Source organism: Lynx canadensis, chromosome A2 (genome assembly GCF_007474595.2).
Source record: "Lynx canadensis isolate LIC74 chromosome A2, mLynCan4.pri.v2, whole genome shotgun sequence".
In the NCBI taxonomy this organism is placed as follows: domain Eukaryota; kingdom Metazoa; phylum Chordata; class Mammalia; order Carnivora; family Felidae; genus Lynx; species Lynx canadensis.
Window position 1 is genome coordinate 81,693,524 of NC_044304.2, and position 16,305 is coordinate 81,709,828.

The window sequence follows — 16,305 nt, forward strand, 5'->3', positions numbered from 1 at the left end:
GGCCACATATCAACAAGTACACAGAGTATACACTAAGTATAATGGGAACACAGAACAGGATGAGAAATCTTTAGTGGAGAAATTTGGGAGAAACTTGTAGAGAAAGTGGAATTTAGGATGCCTTCTGGAAATCCCCCTTGTTTTGTAAAGAGAAGTGTTAATTTTGACACAGAGGTGGAAAAGTGTAGGAAATATGGTGTGGTTGAAACAAGATGTATGAAAACAGATGAACATAAGGGAAGCAAAAATAATATAAAAACAGAGAGGGCGACAAAACATAAGAGACTCTTTTTTAAGTTTATTTATTTATTTTGAGAGAGAGAGAGGAAGAATAAGCAGGGGAGAGCAGAGAGAGAGAGAATCCCAAGCAAGCTTCATACTGTCAGTTTGGAGCCCAATACGGGGCTCAATCCCTCAAGCGGTGAGATCATGACCTGAGCTGAAATCAAGAGTCTGACACTTAACCGACTGAGCCACCCAGGTGCCCCATGTAAAAGACTCTTAAATATGGAGAACAGACAGAGTTGCTGGAGGGGTTGTGGGTGAGAGGATGGGCTAAATGGGCAAGGGGCATTAAGGAGGACACTTGTGATGAGCACTGGGTGTTATATATAGGGGATGAATCACTGGATTCTACTCCTGAAATCATTATTGCACTATATGCTAACCAACCTGGTTGTAAATAAATAAATGAGTGCATGAATAAAGGAATGAATGAATGAAATAGGGTGTATGAGAAGATGATAGCAGTAATGTTGGTAAGTTGGTTAGGGTGAGATTTTAAAAAGTCTAATTCTAAAGGGTAGAGGGTCTAAATAGGTTTGTAAAGGCAGTAGACAGTGATACAAGGTTGTTGAACAGACTAATAATGAAATCAGGGTCTGAGGAGATTTGCATAAACTGCCTTTTAAAAATAACCCATGTTCGATTTTGTCTAAAAGTTATGTTAAGTTCCATTTATGTAACACTGGTTTAACTAATGGTCGTGTTCTGGGGTGAGTTAGTAAAGGAATGCAGAGAAACTCCTGTACATTATTAGAATTGTTAGTTGTTTAGTCTTTATTGAGTTGTGGAATGTTTGGCTAGATGACACTAGTGAGAAACTAAGGCCCAGAGAACTCAGTAACTAATTCAAAAGCACATCTCATTTAGCGTCAGAACTTGGATCTAGAACCCAATTCTCCTGATGCTTAGTCATTGCTTTTTCTCTGCTCTACTTCCTCTACGCCTATTTTAAAGTACTGGGTATTTAGAGACACAAAGGAAGAAAGATGCATCTGTTTTTTTCCTTTACAGTGTTTACATGTAATCAAGTGACATGTGGCTATACTGCTTTTCATTTTTATTTAAATACCAGATTTATTAGTACAGACCAGTCTGAAAGAGACATCAAGCTTCAGCACTTTTTGTCCAAGTGAACACTTGTAAGAAGCTTCATCTTAGAGTAAGTAGGATTCTAACTGATTGAAGAGGATGGATGAGTGGAGAAAAGGAATGAGAATAACAGCACAGGCGAAGCGTCAGGGGTGGGCATGAATGAGTTGTTTTGGAGCATGGTGAGAACCATGGTAAAGCAGAGAAATTTGTTTCAGAATAATGAGAGAAGTTCCTTATAACATTTGTAGTGTTTGATAGACTGGGTTGTTTTTTTTTTCTTCTTGTTTTTTTTTTAACATTTTTTTAATGTTTATTTTTGAGAGAGAGAAAGAGAGACAGAGTGTGAGCCAGAGGGGCACACAGAGGGGCAAAGAGAGAGAGAGGAAGACACAGAATCCAAAGCAGGCTCCAGGCTCTTAGCTGTCAGCACAAGAGTCCAACACGGGGCTCAACTCTCCAACCATGAGATCATGACCTAAGCTGAAGTCAGACGCTTAACTGACTGGGCCACCCAGGCGCCCCTAGTCTTTGATAGACTGGGTTTTGTTCTAACATAGGGAATGGTTAACCCCCCCCCCCCTTTTTTTTAAGCTACAAAGAATACCCTTGGGCATTACTATATTTGTGATAGTGAAATTTTATAAAGGTGGACTCAACATACGATCTCTTTGTAGTCGTCCTTTTTCTCTACCCTGGGCTTTGGCATCATAAATGCATTTTGCGTTGTCCTTGACACAATAAAGTATTTTCAGGTGTTTTGACAAGGTATAATGATTAAAGCAGTGTTAAGGAGAGAATTAGCTCAGAGTAACTGTCTATACCGATATTTAAATGTTATGTCTGCAGTTAGCTCTGTGGTTTATAATTGGATTATTTCTATATCTTAATACCCATCCTTCTCTGAGATCAGTTGATCAAAAAAGATTAAGATTCTCAATTCACGGTACCCAGTAAGCTTTCTATGCCACTCTTTTTGTCTGTAAATTAACTTTAGTGTCATAATGTAGCATTAAAAACAGCATGAACTATCAATATGATAGAGACTGTAAACCTGTGTTTCTGGACTGTTAGAATCATCTTAATTATTCATGAAATCGTTTGTTGACTTACTCTTGTTATATGAAATTTGGGTGTCTCTGAGTGTACTTTTTCAGATGTCCAATTCAGAAATCTATCTCAGCATGCTGTAAAACCTGTTTTAAAAATAGGTATGAGCCACTTGTGTCACTGAAAAGCTGTTGACACAATGGAAAAACTATTAAATGAGTTTGCAGAACAAACCTTGCCATTACTGAGGAAAGGCTTGTTTAAAAAAAAAAAAGGTAGATTGACTTTTTATTTCTGTAGATCCAAAGAAATACAAATAAAATGTTTATAACATTTCATATACTTTGTGTCCTGTTATAAATGATTTTCAAAATTTATTTCTAAGTGTAGCTTGGTGTGAACCAAAGTATATTAAAAAATAATCTTTTAGATCATTTTATTTGAAGCAGGCAATGTTTTCCTCACTTTCATTGAAGCTTTTTTTAAAAAAGTTATTACTTTTTATATGTAACCACTTAAAGATTCCCCAAATATATTAAATATCTCATACATTTAATAGATGGAGTGAATAAAAAATCCTTTCACATTTTGTATGTGAAATGCATATTATTTGCACTCCTGGAGGATTAGGAGAGAGAATCTTTTATCTTGGTAGATAACCTGGAATTTTTGTCAATAAAGATTAGGTAAAGTGAAAGGAGGTTAAAGTGAAAGGTTGAGATTCTCATAGTTTTTGTACCATTTTTTCTGCTTTTGCATTTGGCAAGGTGAAGGGCAGGAGAGGGGAGAATGAATGGAAAAAACTTCTAGGATGAAATGTGTTGAAGCTAATGAACTACTCTCAGAGATGTCTAGGGAAAAAAAATGGGAGATTTTATTTTTATTTTATTTTATTTTATTTTATTTTATTTTATTTTATTTTATTTTATTTTTATTTTTTAGTGTTTATTCATTTTTGAGAGAGAGAGAGAGAGAGAGAGGATGAGAGCATGAGTGGGAGAGGGGCAGAAAGCGAGGGAGACGCAGAATCCTAAGCAGGCTCCAGACTCTGAGCTGTCAGCACAGAGCCCAATGTGGGGCTCGAACCCACAAACTCTGAGATCATGACCTGAGCCTAAGTTGGACGCTTTAACTGACTGAGCCACCTAGGCACCCTTATTTTATTTTTTTAAATTTTTTTTAATTTTAGTTTTTTTAATTAGGGAAAGAGAGAGAGAGTGAGAGAGAGAGAACGAATGGGAAAAGGGGCAGAGGGAGAGAGAGAGAGAATCCCAAGCAGGCTCCATGCCCAGCATAGAGCCCGACTCAAGGCTAGATCCCATAACCCTGGGATCAATCATGACCTGAGGCTAAATCGAGAGTCAGACAATCAAATGACTGAGCCACCTAGGCGCCCCCAAAATGAGAGATTTTAAATCAGTAAGGGAAAGCTTCCCCAAAAACCCTGGTGAGAAAAATGGAAGTAGCCATACCTGACTAACTTCAATGGCGGTGAACTTTGAAATCTCTAAATACTCCCATGTGCATGTAGTTGGAAATTGACATTGTGATTTTATGATAGTGCGGTAGCTATTTTTATTTTAAATGTCAACAAAAACTGATTACAGGTATTCCTTCTCTAAACCTTTTGCCATGTTTAAAAAAGGAAATATAAACATTTCCCAGTTCTTGGCTTGCAGGATTTTTAAATATAAAATTAATAATAAAAATAATCATAATTAACATCTGTTCTATGTGCTGGACTCTGGTAGGCATTTTATGTATATCATCTTATCAGTCACAAAACCCTCCAAGGGATGAACAGATAGTCATTCCTATTGTACTAGTGAAAGAAACAGGTTAGAGAGATTAAGTTGCTTTTTCAATATTACATACCAGATACTGGAAGACAGTATTTGAATCCAGGTCTTTAGGCTCTATGCTTCTCCGTTTGTCCAGAATTTCAAAACATAGTTTGGTTGAATTTGGTCAGTTAAAGATGGAATTATTATTATCGTAGGAAAGGTAATAAAACAATCTGGTTTATAACACTGTCAAAAATACACACATCAAGTAAATTCTGCCTTAAATTTTATTTAGAGACTGATCATCTGACATTTGAACTTGTGGATAGTAATTTTCTTTATATTTGAATCCTCATATGCTTCCAAGAATGATTTGTAAACCTGGTATCTTGTTTACTCTGGGCAGACTCTGTAGCAGTAGCATCTCTATAGTTGCAGACCTGCATGTGCTCACTAGGGTACTTTACTCCCAGGATTTCCCTGACATCCTCTGTAGCCTTAGATGATCCTGGTTTGTAATGAGTTCTGGGGCAAGTGTTTGTGTTTGAACCTGTTTAGGCTCATCCTTAACACCATACCCTCCATGCCAGCCTGGTCTTATGACTAAAGAAGTATTCCAGAGTTAACTGGAATCAGCCTGGAATTAATTCTGTCCAGAGCTAAGGAACCATTAAGTTTTGAATCCAAAACTCTTTTAGACAAACACACACAAGATGCTTATGAAATGGTCTGTGGTAAATTTCTGAAGATTAGCAGACTGATATCTGGGAAGTGTTTAATATTAATTATTCCTCTGTAACTAACCCTATATCAGTTTAGTATTTAACATAATTAGTTAAGTTTCTCCAGTTATTTGATTTTAGTTCAAAGTTGTGTTTACTGAGTACCAGGGAACATTAAATATGATTATAAACTTTGGCATCTTTATCAAGCCATCCTTTAGCAACAGTAATTGGCACTAGTACCTAGATAGGAACTGTAGCAAAACTGATCTGTTACTGAGTGAATGAATGGATTTCTACTTTTAAATGAAGAAGTTCCAGTATAACCTGGGAAATTCTGAAATTTATTTAAAAGGCTTATTTAAAAAAATCCATCTTGTTAGAAAATTCAAGTGTTACATTCTCTTAGAAAGATCCTTTTATTATGGCAACTGATTTTTGTTTACTTAAGAGAACCTGTTGCTAAAATAGTAATGAGGAAGGGTGTAATACAAGTATAGTCATACACCCCTTGCTCTGCAAGTAACCAGAGTGCTATGTTCGCGTGTTGTTTAGTCTCATTTTGGACGGTGGAAATAAAGTCGTCTGTGTGTTTTTCTCTCTTGCACAGCCTAAAATGACGAATGTGTGATTTCAGTGGAATAAATGGCGTCCAAAGTCACAGATGCTATAGTCTGGTATCAAAAGAAGGTAAGTTGATCGTCAAAGCTTTCAACCTTTTAAATATTTTTATTCTAAAAATGCATGCTTTTTCTTAAGGTGCTATGGATTTATGTCAAATATTACCTGAAATAATGACATATAGATTTCAGGATCTTTTGAGTGGAATGGGAGCATTTTGGTTTTTCTTGTGCTAATTTTATTCTAAAGAAATAGAAAGATGATGCTTCACAGTGGTTTTTTCTCCACTTTTACTCCACATTATTAAAGTAGCTAGATTAATTATTTTCAGTTATAATATAAGCCAGATTTCCAGGACTTTGAATATAATAGCATTTTATAAAAGCATTAAATTTTTCTTGCATTAACTTCTTTAAAGCTAGGTTAGCAGAAGTCTTGTAATTTTATAACTTTTTATATCTAGAAACTATAGTCTGAATCTGTTTCTTGTAAGTTCAACTCAACAGTTGAATCTTTTCAATAAAATAAAATAAACCTTTGAGGTCTGTGTTTTTTCAAACCAAAATAGTAAAATGTTTATTCGATGTTTTAGGATTAATTGTCCTAACTACTAAACTAGCTGTGTCCTCTATATATTTCAAAATAAGCTTTCAATGTAATATTTTTATGAAGTGCAAGAGAATAAATGTCTTTTTTGAAAATAAGTGTTTTTTCCTAAAGAGTGTTGTTTAGACTCTTTAAAATGTATGTTGTTATATGTAGTATTTTAGATTTTTAGTGTATATAGTGAGTTATGTTTGTTTTCATAGTTTAAAACATTTTTGATGCCTTATTCTTCAAGTCCCTATTAACAAAATATAATTATATATTTAAAGCTTTTCTCATATGGGGTAAAATCAGACAATTTGTAAGTTTACTTGAATTGGACATGGTAATTAGAGTGCTTTCAAGATTAAGCAAACCTGAGAATACAGTCTGTCTTTGGATGTGTTTCTCTTCTGTGTAGAACATGCCACAGATATACAGGATCACATGTTTCATATAAGGTACTGAATTGGAAGTATTGACATTGATCATACTATTAATTCTGTCTTTTGTAGTTGTGTATTCATGTCATCTTTACCTTTAAACTTCCATTCAACTTAAAACTGAATAATGAAACTAAAACAAAATTATTTTTTATTATTTTTTATTTCCTACATAAATCCTTGAAAGCTTTTCTGTTAATGCCTACTTATTATGAGAGTTAGTAATGTTTACTAAGCATTTTATCTATCTGGTTTTTTATGTTAAACATTTCGAACTTCACTGAAGATCATTTGTAGAACATGCTAGATTTACTGTCCTTTCTTGGTAACGGAGGGTTTGAAATATTACACTCGCATTCAGTTAGCTCACTAATACCCTTCTTATCTGCGGGTCATTTACCTAGCAGCTTTAGATATGTGCAACCAAAAAATTCTCCAGAGCAACCATAACAGATGTCACAAATTATATCTAGCAAATGTAATCACACATTTTATGTTACTGAGTCACCAGAACCATTAACCAGATTTTATTTGCTCTATTTTTAAATTTTGCTTTTAAATTTAATTGTCTTGAAGAAATACATGTGACTACTTTGAAAAATTAATGTTTCTGGGCTAATTGGGAAAAAAAAATAGCCACCAGTACTACCTTTCCCTGTCCTTACCCAGCCTCTGAGCTTTGCTCCCCAGAGGCAATGATTTTACATTCTTTATAGCTGAAACCAAAGTTCTACTACTCCTCATCGCTGGTAGGGAGTTAGGAAGGATGGTTTACAAATGTGGGGTGTGAAGTTTTGGTTTTCTTAATTACTTTTGGGAGAATGCTGATATTTGTGGGTTAGAAATCAGAGATACTAAATGTCATGCAATACTCTAAACAAGGGTTGGCAGACTTTTTCTGTAAAGGGCCATATAGTAAATATTTTAGGCTTTGAGAGTCATACGTATCTGTGACAGCTATTCAGTTCTGCTGTTCTATGGTACAAAAGCAGCCATAGACAGTACATAAATGAATGAATGAATGAGTATGGCTGTGTTCCAATAAAAATTAATTTACAAAAACAGGCAGTGGGTTAGATTTGGTCCACAGGCCTTAGTTTGCTTATCTGTACTCTAACATAGCCCGATACAACAAAGAATTGTCCTGTTCAAAATGCATTAGTGCCCTATTAAATTATACTGCTTTTTTTAAAATGGTATTTATGTTTTAAACTTGGCCCTTTCTTGATTATTTCATTATAGATGTTACTTGTTGATTTCTGACTGTATGATAAAGGTTTAGCTTTTTTATGAGTCCCTCCTCAACCAGTATTCCTTACCCGAATCCTCCCAATGACTACAAATTTTGGTGAAATCACTATGCAGAGCTGTTTGTGTATGCGTTGTTTAGAGCTATGTCATGCCATATACTCTGATATTTTCTGTCTGTGCAACTTTTTCCTCCTTTTGCTTAATTTTTCTAATTCTCCAAAGTCTCTGATAGAACTATAAAACTCCTTTTGTTGTAGTCAGTCATATTCAAATATTCTAGTAGTTCTTTGCCTCCCCCCACAAACCCCCCTTTGGGAATGACCTCCTAGAATTCTCTGTCCTTCTCTTACATTCTGGGGGGATTGTTCTCATGTCACACCTCTCATCTGCCCTCTTGGTGTTTTGTTTTGTTTTGTTTTGTTTTAAATATGAAATTTATTGTCAAATTGGTTTTCGTACAACACCCAGTGCTCATCCCAGCAGGTGCCCTCCTCACTACCCATCATCCACCCTCCCCTTCCCCCACCCCCATCAACCCTCAGTTGTTCTCAGTTTTTAAGAGTCTCTTGGGGCGCCTGGGTGGCGCAGCCGGTTAAGCGTCCGACTTCAGCCAGGTCACGATCTCGCGGTCCGGGAGTTCGAGCCCCGCGTCAGGCTCTGGGCTGATGGCTCAGAGCCGGGAGCCTGTTTCCGATTCTGTGTCTCCCTCTCTCTCTACCCCTCCCCCGTTCATGCTCTGTCTCTCTCTGTCCCAAAATAAATAAACGTTGAAAAAAAAAATTTTTTAAAGAGTCTCTTATGTTTGGCTCCCTCCTTCCCTCTCTAACCTCTTTTTTTTTTTTTCCTTCACCCCTCCCCATGGGATTCTGTTAAGTTTCTCAGGATCCCCATAAGAGTGAAAGCATATGGTATCTTTCTCTGTATGACTTATTTCACTTAGCATAACACTCTCGAGTTCTATCCACATTGCTACAAAAGGCCATATTTCATTCTTTCTCATTGCCACGTAGTATTCCATTGTGTATATAAACCACAATTGCTTTATCCATTCATCAGTTGAAGGACATTTAGGCTCTTTCCATAATTTGGCTATTGTTGAGAGTGCTGCTATAAACATTGGGGTACAAGTGCCCCTATGCATCAGTATCTGTATCCCTTGGGTAAATTCCTAGCAGTGCTATTGCTGGGTCATAGGGTAGATCTTTTTAATTTTGAGGAACCTCCACAGTTTTCCAGAGCGGCTGCACCAGTTTGCATTACCACCAACAGTGTGAGAGGGTTCCCGTTTCTCCACATCCTCACCAGCATCTAGAGTCTCCTGATTTGTTCATTTTGGCCACTCTGACTGGCGTGAGGTGATATCTGAGTGTGGTTTTGATTTATATTTCCCTGATGAGGAGTGATGTTGAGCATCTTTTCATGTGCCTGTTGACCATCCAGATGTCTTCTTTAGAGAAGTGTCTATTCATGTTTTCTGCCCATTTCTTCACTGGATTATTTGTTTTTCGGGTATGGAGTTTGGTGAGGTCTTTATAGGTTTTGGATGCTAGCCCTTTGTCCGATATGTCATTTGCAAATATCTTTTCCCATTCCGTTGGTTGCCTTTTAGTTTTGTTGATTGTTTCCTTTGCTGTGCAGAAGCTTTTAATCTTCATAAGGTCCCAGTAATTCATTTTTGCTTTTAATTCCCTTGCCTTTGGGGATGTGTCAAGTAAGAAATTGCTGCGGCTGAGGTCAGACAGGTTTTTTCCTGCTTTCTTTTCTAGGGTTTTGATGGTTTCCTGTCTCACATTCAGGTCCTTTATCCATTTTGAGTTTTCTTTTACCATCCGCCTGAGAGTTCCCTTCACTCCTCTTAGGTCATACAGATTTGTTTTTTTCTTAAATACATATTTATTTGAAAAGTCCTTTCACAGGTGTTTAAGTTTCAGTGAAAAGAAGGCTTGACTGCTGATGCTGATATGATACTTGCTGATTATATGACCATGGTCAAATAACTTCATTTGAGTTTCGCTTACCACTCACTACATTAACTTGATAATCATCCTCAGCTGCTTTTCAATCATACATCCCTTTGAAATTATGATGAACTTTGCAAATTCTCAGGATCTTATTGCCAGAAAAGTGTATATAATATAGAAACACAATAAAATTTTCGCATCTGATTTGAACCCTCTAAGTCTTCAATTAGATAATTTTTAAAACATTAGTATTTTAACATTCTTTAATTTTTGTGACCTATCATTCAGTGGTATTCAACTTATAGTAGGAAGTATTGCTATAAATAAAACCAAGAAATGTTCAGGGGCACCTGAGTAACTCAGTTGGTTAAGTGTCTGACTTCAGCTCAGGTCATGATCTCGCCGTCCATGAGTTTGAGCCCCGCCTGTTGGGCTCTGTGCTGACAGCTCAGAGCCTGGAGCCTGCTTTGGTTTCTGTATCTCCCTCTCTCTCTGCCCCTCCCCCACTTGCGTGTGTGTGTGTGTGTGTGTGTGTGTGTGTGTGTGTGTGTATGTGCGCGTGCGCGCGCTCTCTCTCTCTCTCAAAAATAAATAAACATTAAAAAAAGTTTCTTTTAAAAAAAGAAATGTTCAGCTTCATTTTCTTGAACATATGTATGTTTAGTTGTAACTCACTTTAGTGTCACCTTTTCCACTTAAAAATGGTGACATCTTTATATTTTTGTTTTGAGTACTGAGCACTAGCTAACCCCAAAGACCATGACTTGATCTGTGGACTGTTGTGAACATGAACTCTAATATCAGATGTGAAATTTCGAGGAGAAAATAAAAACAAAAGTTTTAAAGTATTAAATCTAATTAGATGATGTCAGGGTACCTTTAAATAAATTATTCTCTGCATGATTTATTTTGAAATTTTTAAAAGTTCTTTTAACATCTTATTTTAAACTTCATTTGGTACTATTGTAGCCATCCATAGTCATGAAATTTGAAAGTCCCTATTGAAAAAAATAATCTTCAGTCACTAATTCAGAAGAAAATTAATGCCTCAAGAATGGTAATTGGAGGGGCGCCTGGGTGGCGCAGTCGGTTAAGCGTCCGACTTCAGCCAGGTCACGATCTCGCGGTCCGTGAGTTCGAGCCCCGCGTCGGGCTCTGGGCTGATGGCTCGGAGCCTGGAGCCTGTTTCCGATTCTGTGTCTCCCTCTCTCTCGCCCCTCCCCCGTTCATGCTCTGTCTCTCTCTGTCCCAAAAATAAATAAACGTTGAAAAAAAAAATTAAAAAAAAAAAAGAATGGTAATTGGAGAAACCAGAATAGATTTCCATTAGTATTGGGCTGTTAAATTGAAGTACTGAGCCTCAGACAAATGGGTTTATTATTTTCTCTTCTAAGTTTTTTTTCCTGAACCATATCTCATATGTACCATTAAATATTTAATGTAATTTTACTTATTTTTTAAAATGTATTTATTTTTGAGGGAGAGAGAGAGTGCAAGCACGTACACATGTAAGCTGGGTAGGGGCAGAGAGAGAAAGAGAGAGAATCCCAAGCAGGCTCTGCGCTGTTATAGCACAAATGAGGGTCTTGAACTCAGGAGATAAGAGATCATGACCTGACCCAAAATCAAGAGGTTGAGCCACCCAGGCTCCCCCAAACCTTTTATTTTTCACTAGAGGTGATGAAAAAGACCCTGTTGCTTCTTTCAAGGCGCTAGAAGGATTGAAAGTCTGCAGCAGGCAGAAGACAATGAGACAGCACCAGAGCAGGTCAGAAATAGGGAAAAAAAGAGACAACCACAGGCCAGCATAGCGCTCTAGTCCCTGGATTCACTTCACCCCAAGATTAACTTCACTCCAAACTTGGAGTTGTTTACCCATGTCAGCCAATAACCCCTCCCCTTTTTGCTGATGCTAGTGTGAATTGGATTTTTACTTGCAAAACAGAAAGTTCTGACTAATGCAGAGGCAATATATATACATTTTATTGAGGTGTAACATACTCAGAAGACCACACAGATTTTAAGTGTTCAGCTTCATGAATTTTTACAAACTGAATACCTGTTTGTGTTTAGGACTGTTTGTGTCTTGTTTATGAAAAAACTCAGATCAAGAAACAGAATGTTAACCAGCTCTACAAAACTTTCATCCCTCCCTCTCAGTCACAACCTGCCCTTGTTGAGGGTGACCACTGTGCAAAGCTGTGTATCTTAATGGGTAACAAGAACATAGATTTTGGGGTTAGAAAGGTGAGATTTGAATCCTTGTTCTTGAAAGCCAGTATGATTTTGGACAGGTTGCTTAATGTCTCTGAATTTCACTTTCTTCATGTACATAAATACCATTTTTTGTATTTATTTTAGGAGTAACTGATATATGTAAAATGTTAAGCAAAGTGCTCCACACAGGGTAAACCTTCAATAAATGAGAATTATTTCTATTTTATTACTTCATATTCACCATACTTATCAGATGAATTGCTCCCCAAACTTATCAGAGTGCTTTATTTCATGGATTCTAAAAATTCTCATGAGGCTAAAAAAAGATTCTTACTTGTAAATGAGAAATTTAAAATGTCAGGCTTCTAATATTCAATGTTAAAACAGTGGGTATTTGTTGACGTTTGTTGTCTAACACTCATACCATAAAATCATGATTAAGTGTAACTTATAAACTTCAACTGTCCTTGCTTCAGTCACTGATCATGTTTTCCACTTCTTCCTTTTTAATGTCACTTACTTGCCAAAAATAAGACTTGTCCTACCAGAAATAGATTGGTTAGTTTAGTTGCTCAAATATTTGCCTTTTCACTTAAGGTTTTTCTCCCCATTTTAGTCATGAAATCCTTGATTTTCCACCTTTATCCATTTCCAGTTCGGGTATTTATAGCATAAATAATTTGAGTTTTAGTTTTAGTTTTCATTATAAGGAAGAAAGAAACTATGCTGTGCAGTAGTCATGATAGTTTGACTTTAGAGATCATCTGGTTTCTGTTAAACTTTTTGCTTTATAGGTAAGAAACCTGATGCCTGTAGATCTAATAACTTGATCATAGTCATGAATTAGTTATAAAACCAAAACTCAGGTCTACTGACTTTCAGGTCACTCATCCTTCTGTACTAACGTAGCTTTGAAAAACAGACTGAAGAAACTTTTACTATAAGATTTTCTTGTTTAATTTGAGAGTTTATTTTTAGATGACTTCTAATGCGAAAGTGAGGAGATACACATTTTTTTTTAAAAGATGGTTAGTATTATACATATATATCTGTTGATTTAACAACAGTAATGATAGTGATGATGATGATGGTGGTGGTGATGTGATAGCACTGCCTCACATTTAAAAGCATTTATTTTTCAGAGTGCTTCTGTTTCTGTTTTCATGGTTTCATTTATTGTGATAATGAAGTGGATTAACTCAGTGGTTATTATATCAAGATACTATAAGAAGTTTTATAAGTTTCCTGGGGCTTTTGTAACAAAGGACCACAAACTGGGTTGCTTAAAACAACAGAAGTTATTTTTTTTTCACAGTTCAGGAGGCTGGAAGTCCAAAATCAAAGTGTCAGCAGGGCTGGTTCCCTCTGTAGGGAGGCTTGAGGGAGAAGTTGTCCCATGGGCCTCTTCTAGCTTTTTTTTTTTTTTTTAAGTTTATTTATTTTGAGAGAGAGCACACAAATGGGGGAGGGACAGAGAGAAAGAGGGAGAGAGAATCCTAAGCAGGCTCCACACTGTCAGTGCAGAGCCTGATGTAGGGCTCAAACTCATGAACCATGAGATCGTGACCTGGGCCAAAGTTGGCTGTTTAACTGGCTGAGCCACCCAGGTGTCCCTCTTCTAGCTTCTAATGAACACAATCCTTAGTTTTCTGATGCATCATTCCAATCTCTCCCTCCATCTTCATGTTGTCTTCTTGACTCTTCTTATAAGGACACCAGTCAGTGGATTTAGATCTGCTCTAAATTCAGAATGATTTCATCTTGAGATCCTTAATCAATTACACCTGCAAAGACCCTATTTTCAAGTGAGGTAACCATTCCAAAGTTCTGGGAAGACATGTGGTTTTTTTCCCCACTACAGAAGTATGTCTAAAGCATATGATTGGTTTGAGTGGATTCAGTGTGGAGATGTATAGCTTTATTTATGTCCTTTTGTTTAGCTGTGTCCTAGACCACCAGTATTGTACTGAGTAGAAGAAGATCAGGATCCTCACTATTTCTTTATATTCTTAAAAGTTAAGATTGTGATCACTTAGCTCCTCCCATATGAAATGTTAAGGAAGAAGTTTCTATAGAATTCAACACAATTTTCTGCTTCCAGTTCTTAATAAATACATAGATATTTGTGTTCTTTATTTAATCTAATTATATGAGGTTTATTGTCTTAATTATCATAGATAATATAACATTCTTTGCCTTTAAAACTGCATGTAAGTTAAACCACAGTGTATATTTTCAGTGTTCTAATCTTTAAGGGTCATCAGATCTACTTTTTGATCAATTTTGACTGTTTCTTAAAATGCCAATTGTTTATATTAGAACCAAACAATTTTATTTTATTTATTTATTTTTTTTAACATTTTTATTTATTTTTGGGACAGAGAGAGACAGAGCATGAACGGGGGAGGGGCAGAGAGACAGGGAGACACAGAATCGGAAACAGGCTCCAGGCTCCAAGCCATCCGCCCAGAGCCTGATGCGGGGCTCGAACTCCCGGACCGCGAGATCGTGACCTGGCTGAAGTCGGACGCTTAACCGACTGCGCCACCCAGGCGCCCCAGAACCAAACAATTTTATATATAAAAGTAAATATTTAAATGTGTTTAAAATATTAATCTGTTGTTTCAGATGTAAAACTGTGTCAGTTGAGTTAAAGTATGGAGTTTTATTTATTTCTTTTTCAAAGCTTATTTCTTTTGAAAGAGCATGCACGCATGTACATGGGAGCAGGGAAGGGCAGAAAGTGAGGGGAGGAGAGGGAGGGAGAGAGGAGAGAGGAGAGAGGAGAGAGAGAGAGAGAGAGAGAGGAATCCCAAGCAGGCTCCTCTCTGTCAGCTCAGAGCCCTACATGGGGCTCAATCTTGTGAGATCATGACCTGAGCTGAAATCAAGAGTAGGACACAACCAACAGAGCCACACCAGGTGCCCCCAAACTATGAAGTTTTAAAAATTTAAACTCTTATTGAATTAAATGTATGAGAACATTTTTTTTTCTATTTTTTCTATATTTGCTACAGACTTTTGAACAATTATCAATCTCTTTGATTCTTCAGGAACTTGTATTTGGGGCTAATTATGTACAACACTAGTTTCTTAACTTTACTGAGTTTTAGTTTCTTTGTCTATAATACTGAGATGAGAATCCTTAAAGATTGCTATGATGAGTAAATGAGATAACATGTAAACACCAGGTACAGTGTTGGTGTATAGTAGGTATTCAGTAAATATTGCTAAATACCAGTTCCTGTGCCTTATGTTCTCTTTCAGTAAATATGGAGTGTTGTTGTTAATAATTTGGTTAATTAAAGGTTTTGGTTAGTAGTTCTTGTAAACTGAACATTTTTGTATCTATTAAAATAGAAAAACATTAAAAGAAGTGGTTAATCTTTTGTGTTTTTGTATTCTGTACTTGCATTTAATTGCTGTCTCCTTTATCCTTTGCTTTAATTTCTAGCACAAATAGTTTTTTTCTCAGCATATGTCATTATTTATCTGAGATCATTTCTTCTTTTTTGGCAAGAGGTGTTTGGGGAATAAACAAAACAAATGATACATTAAAAAGTGGATAGATAGATTGGGGCACCTGGGTGGCTTAGTCAGTTGAGCATCTGACTCTTGATTTCAGCTCAGGTCATGATCCCAGGATGTTGGGATCTAGCCCTGAGTTGGGCTTCTTGCTGAGCATGGAGCCTACTTAGGACTGACTCTCTCTCTCTCTTTCTTCCTCCCTCCCTCTACCCGTTTCCCCTACTTGTATTTTCTCTCTCTCTCTAAAAAAATAAAGTGGATAGATTAAATAAATAGAAGGATAGATACAGTTTCTTACATTTAATGCCACATAACTTTACATGGTATTTGCAGGCCCATACTACACTGCTGGGTGAACTTTCTGGGTACCTTTTTTAAATGACCAAACTTTGTTTTATTTTTGACTCTTTACAAAAAGTTCTTTTTTTTAATTTTCTTTTTTCTTTTTTAAATTTTACATCCAAATTAGTTAGCATATAGTGCAACGATGATTTCAGGAATTGATTCCTTAGTGCCCCTTACCCATTTAGCCCATCCCCTCCCACAGCCCCTCCAGTAACCTCCAGTTTGTTCTCCATATTTATGAGTCTCTTCAGTTTTGTCCCCCTCCCTGTTTTTATATTATTTTTGTTTCCTTTCCCTTATGTTCCTGTGTTTTGTCTCTTAAAGTCCTTGTATGAGTGAAGTCATACGATTTTTGTCTTTCTGTGACTGACTAATTTCAGTTAGCATAATACCCTTCAGTTCCATCCGCGTAGTTACAAATGGC

The 16,305-nt window shown here is 36.5% G+C and overlaps 1 protein-coding gene across 1 annotated transcript in view; it reads left to right on the top strand.

Moving 5' to 3' along the window:
- Positions 1–16,305, top strand: part of PHTF2 (putative homeodomain transcription factor 2) — a 128,361-nt gene that overhangs the window by 27,020 nt on the left and 85,036 nt on the right. The window contains 1 exon segment of the mRNA XM_032592385.1: positions 5,541–5,620. Within this exon segment, the coding sequence (XP_032448276.1) occupies positions 5,576–5,620 (45 nt within the window). The 5' untranslated portion in view covers positions 5,541–5,575.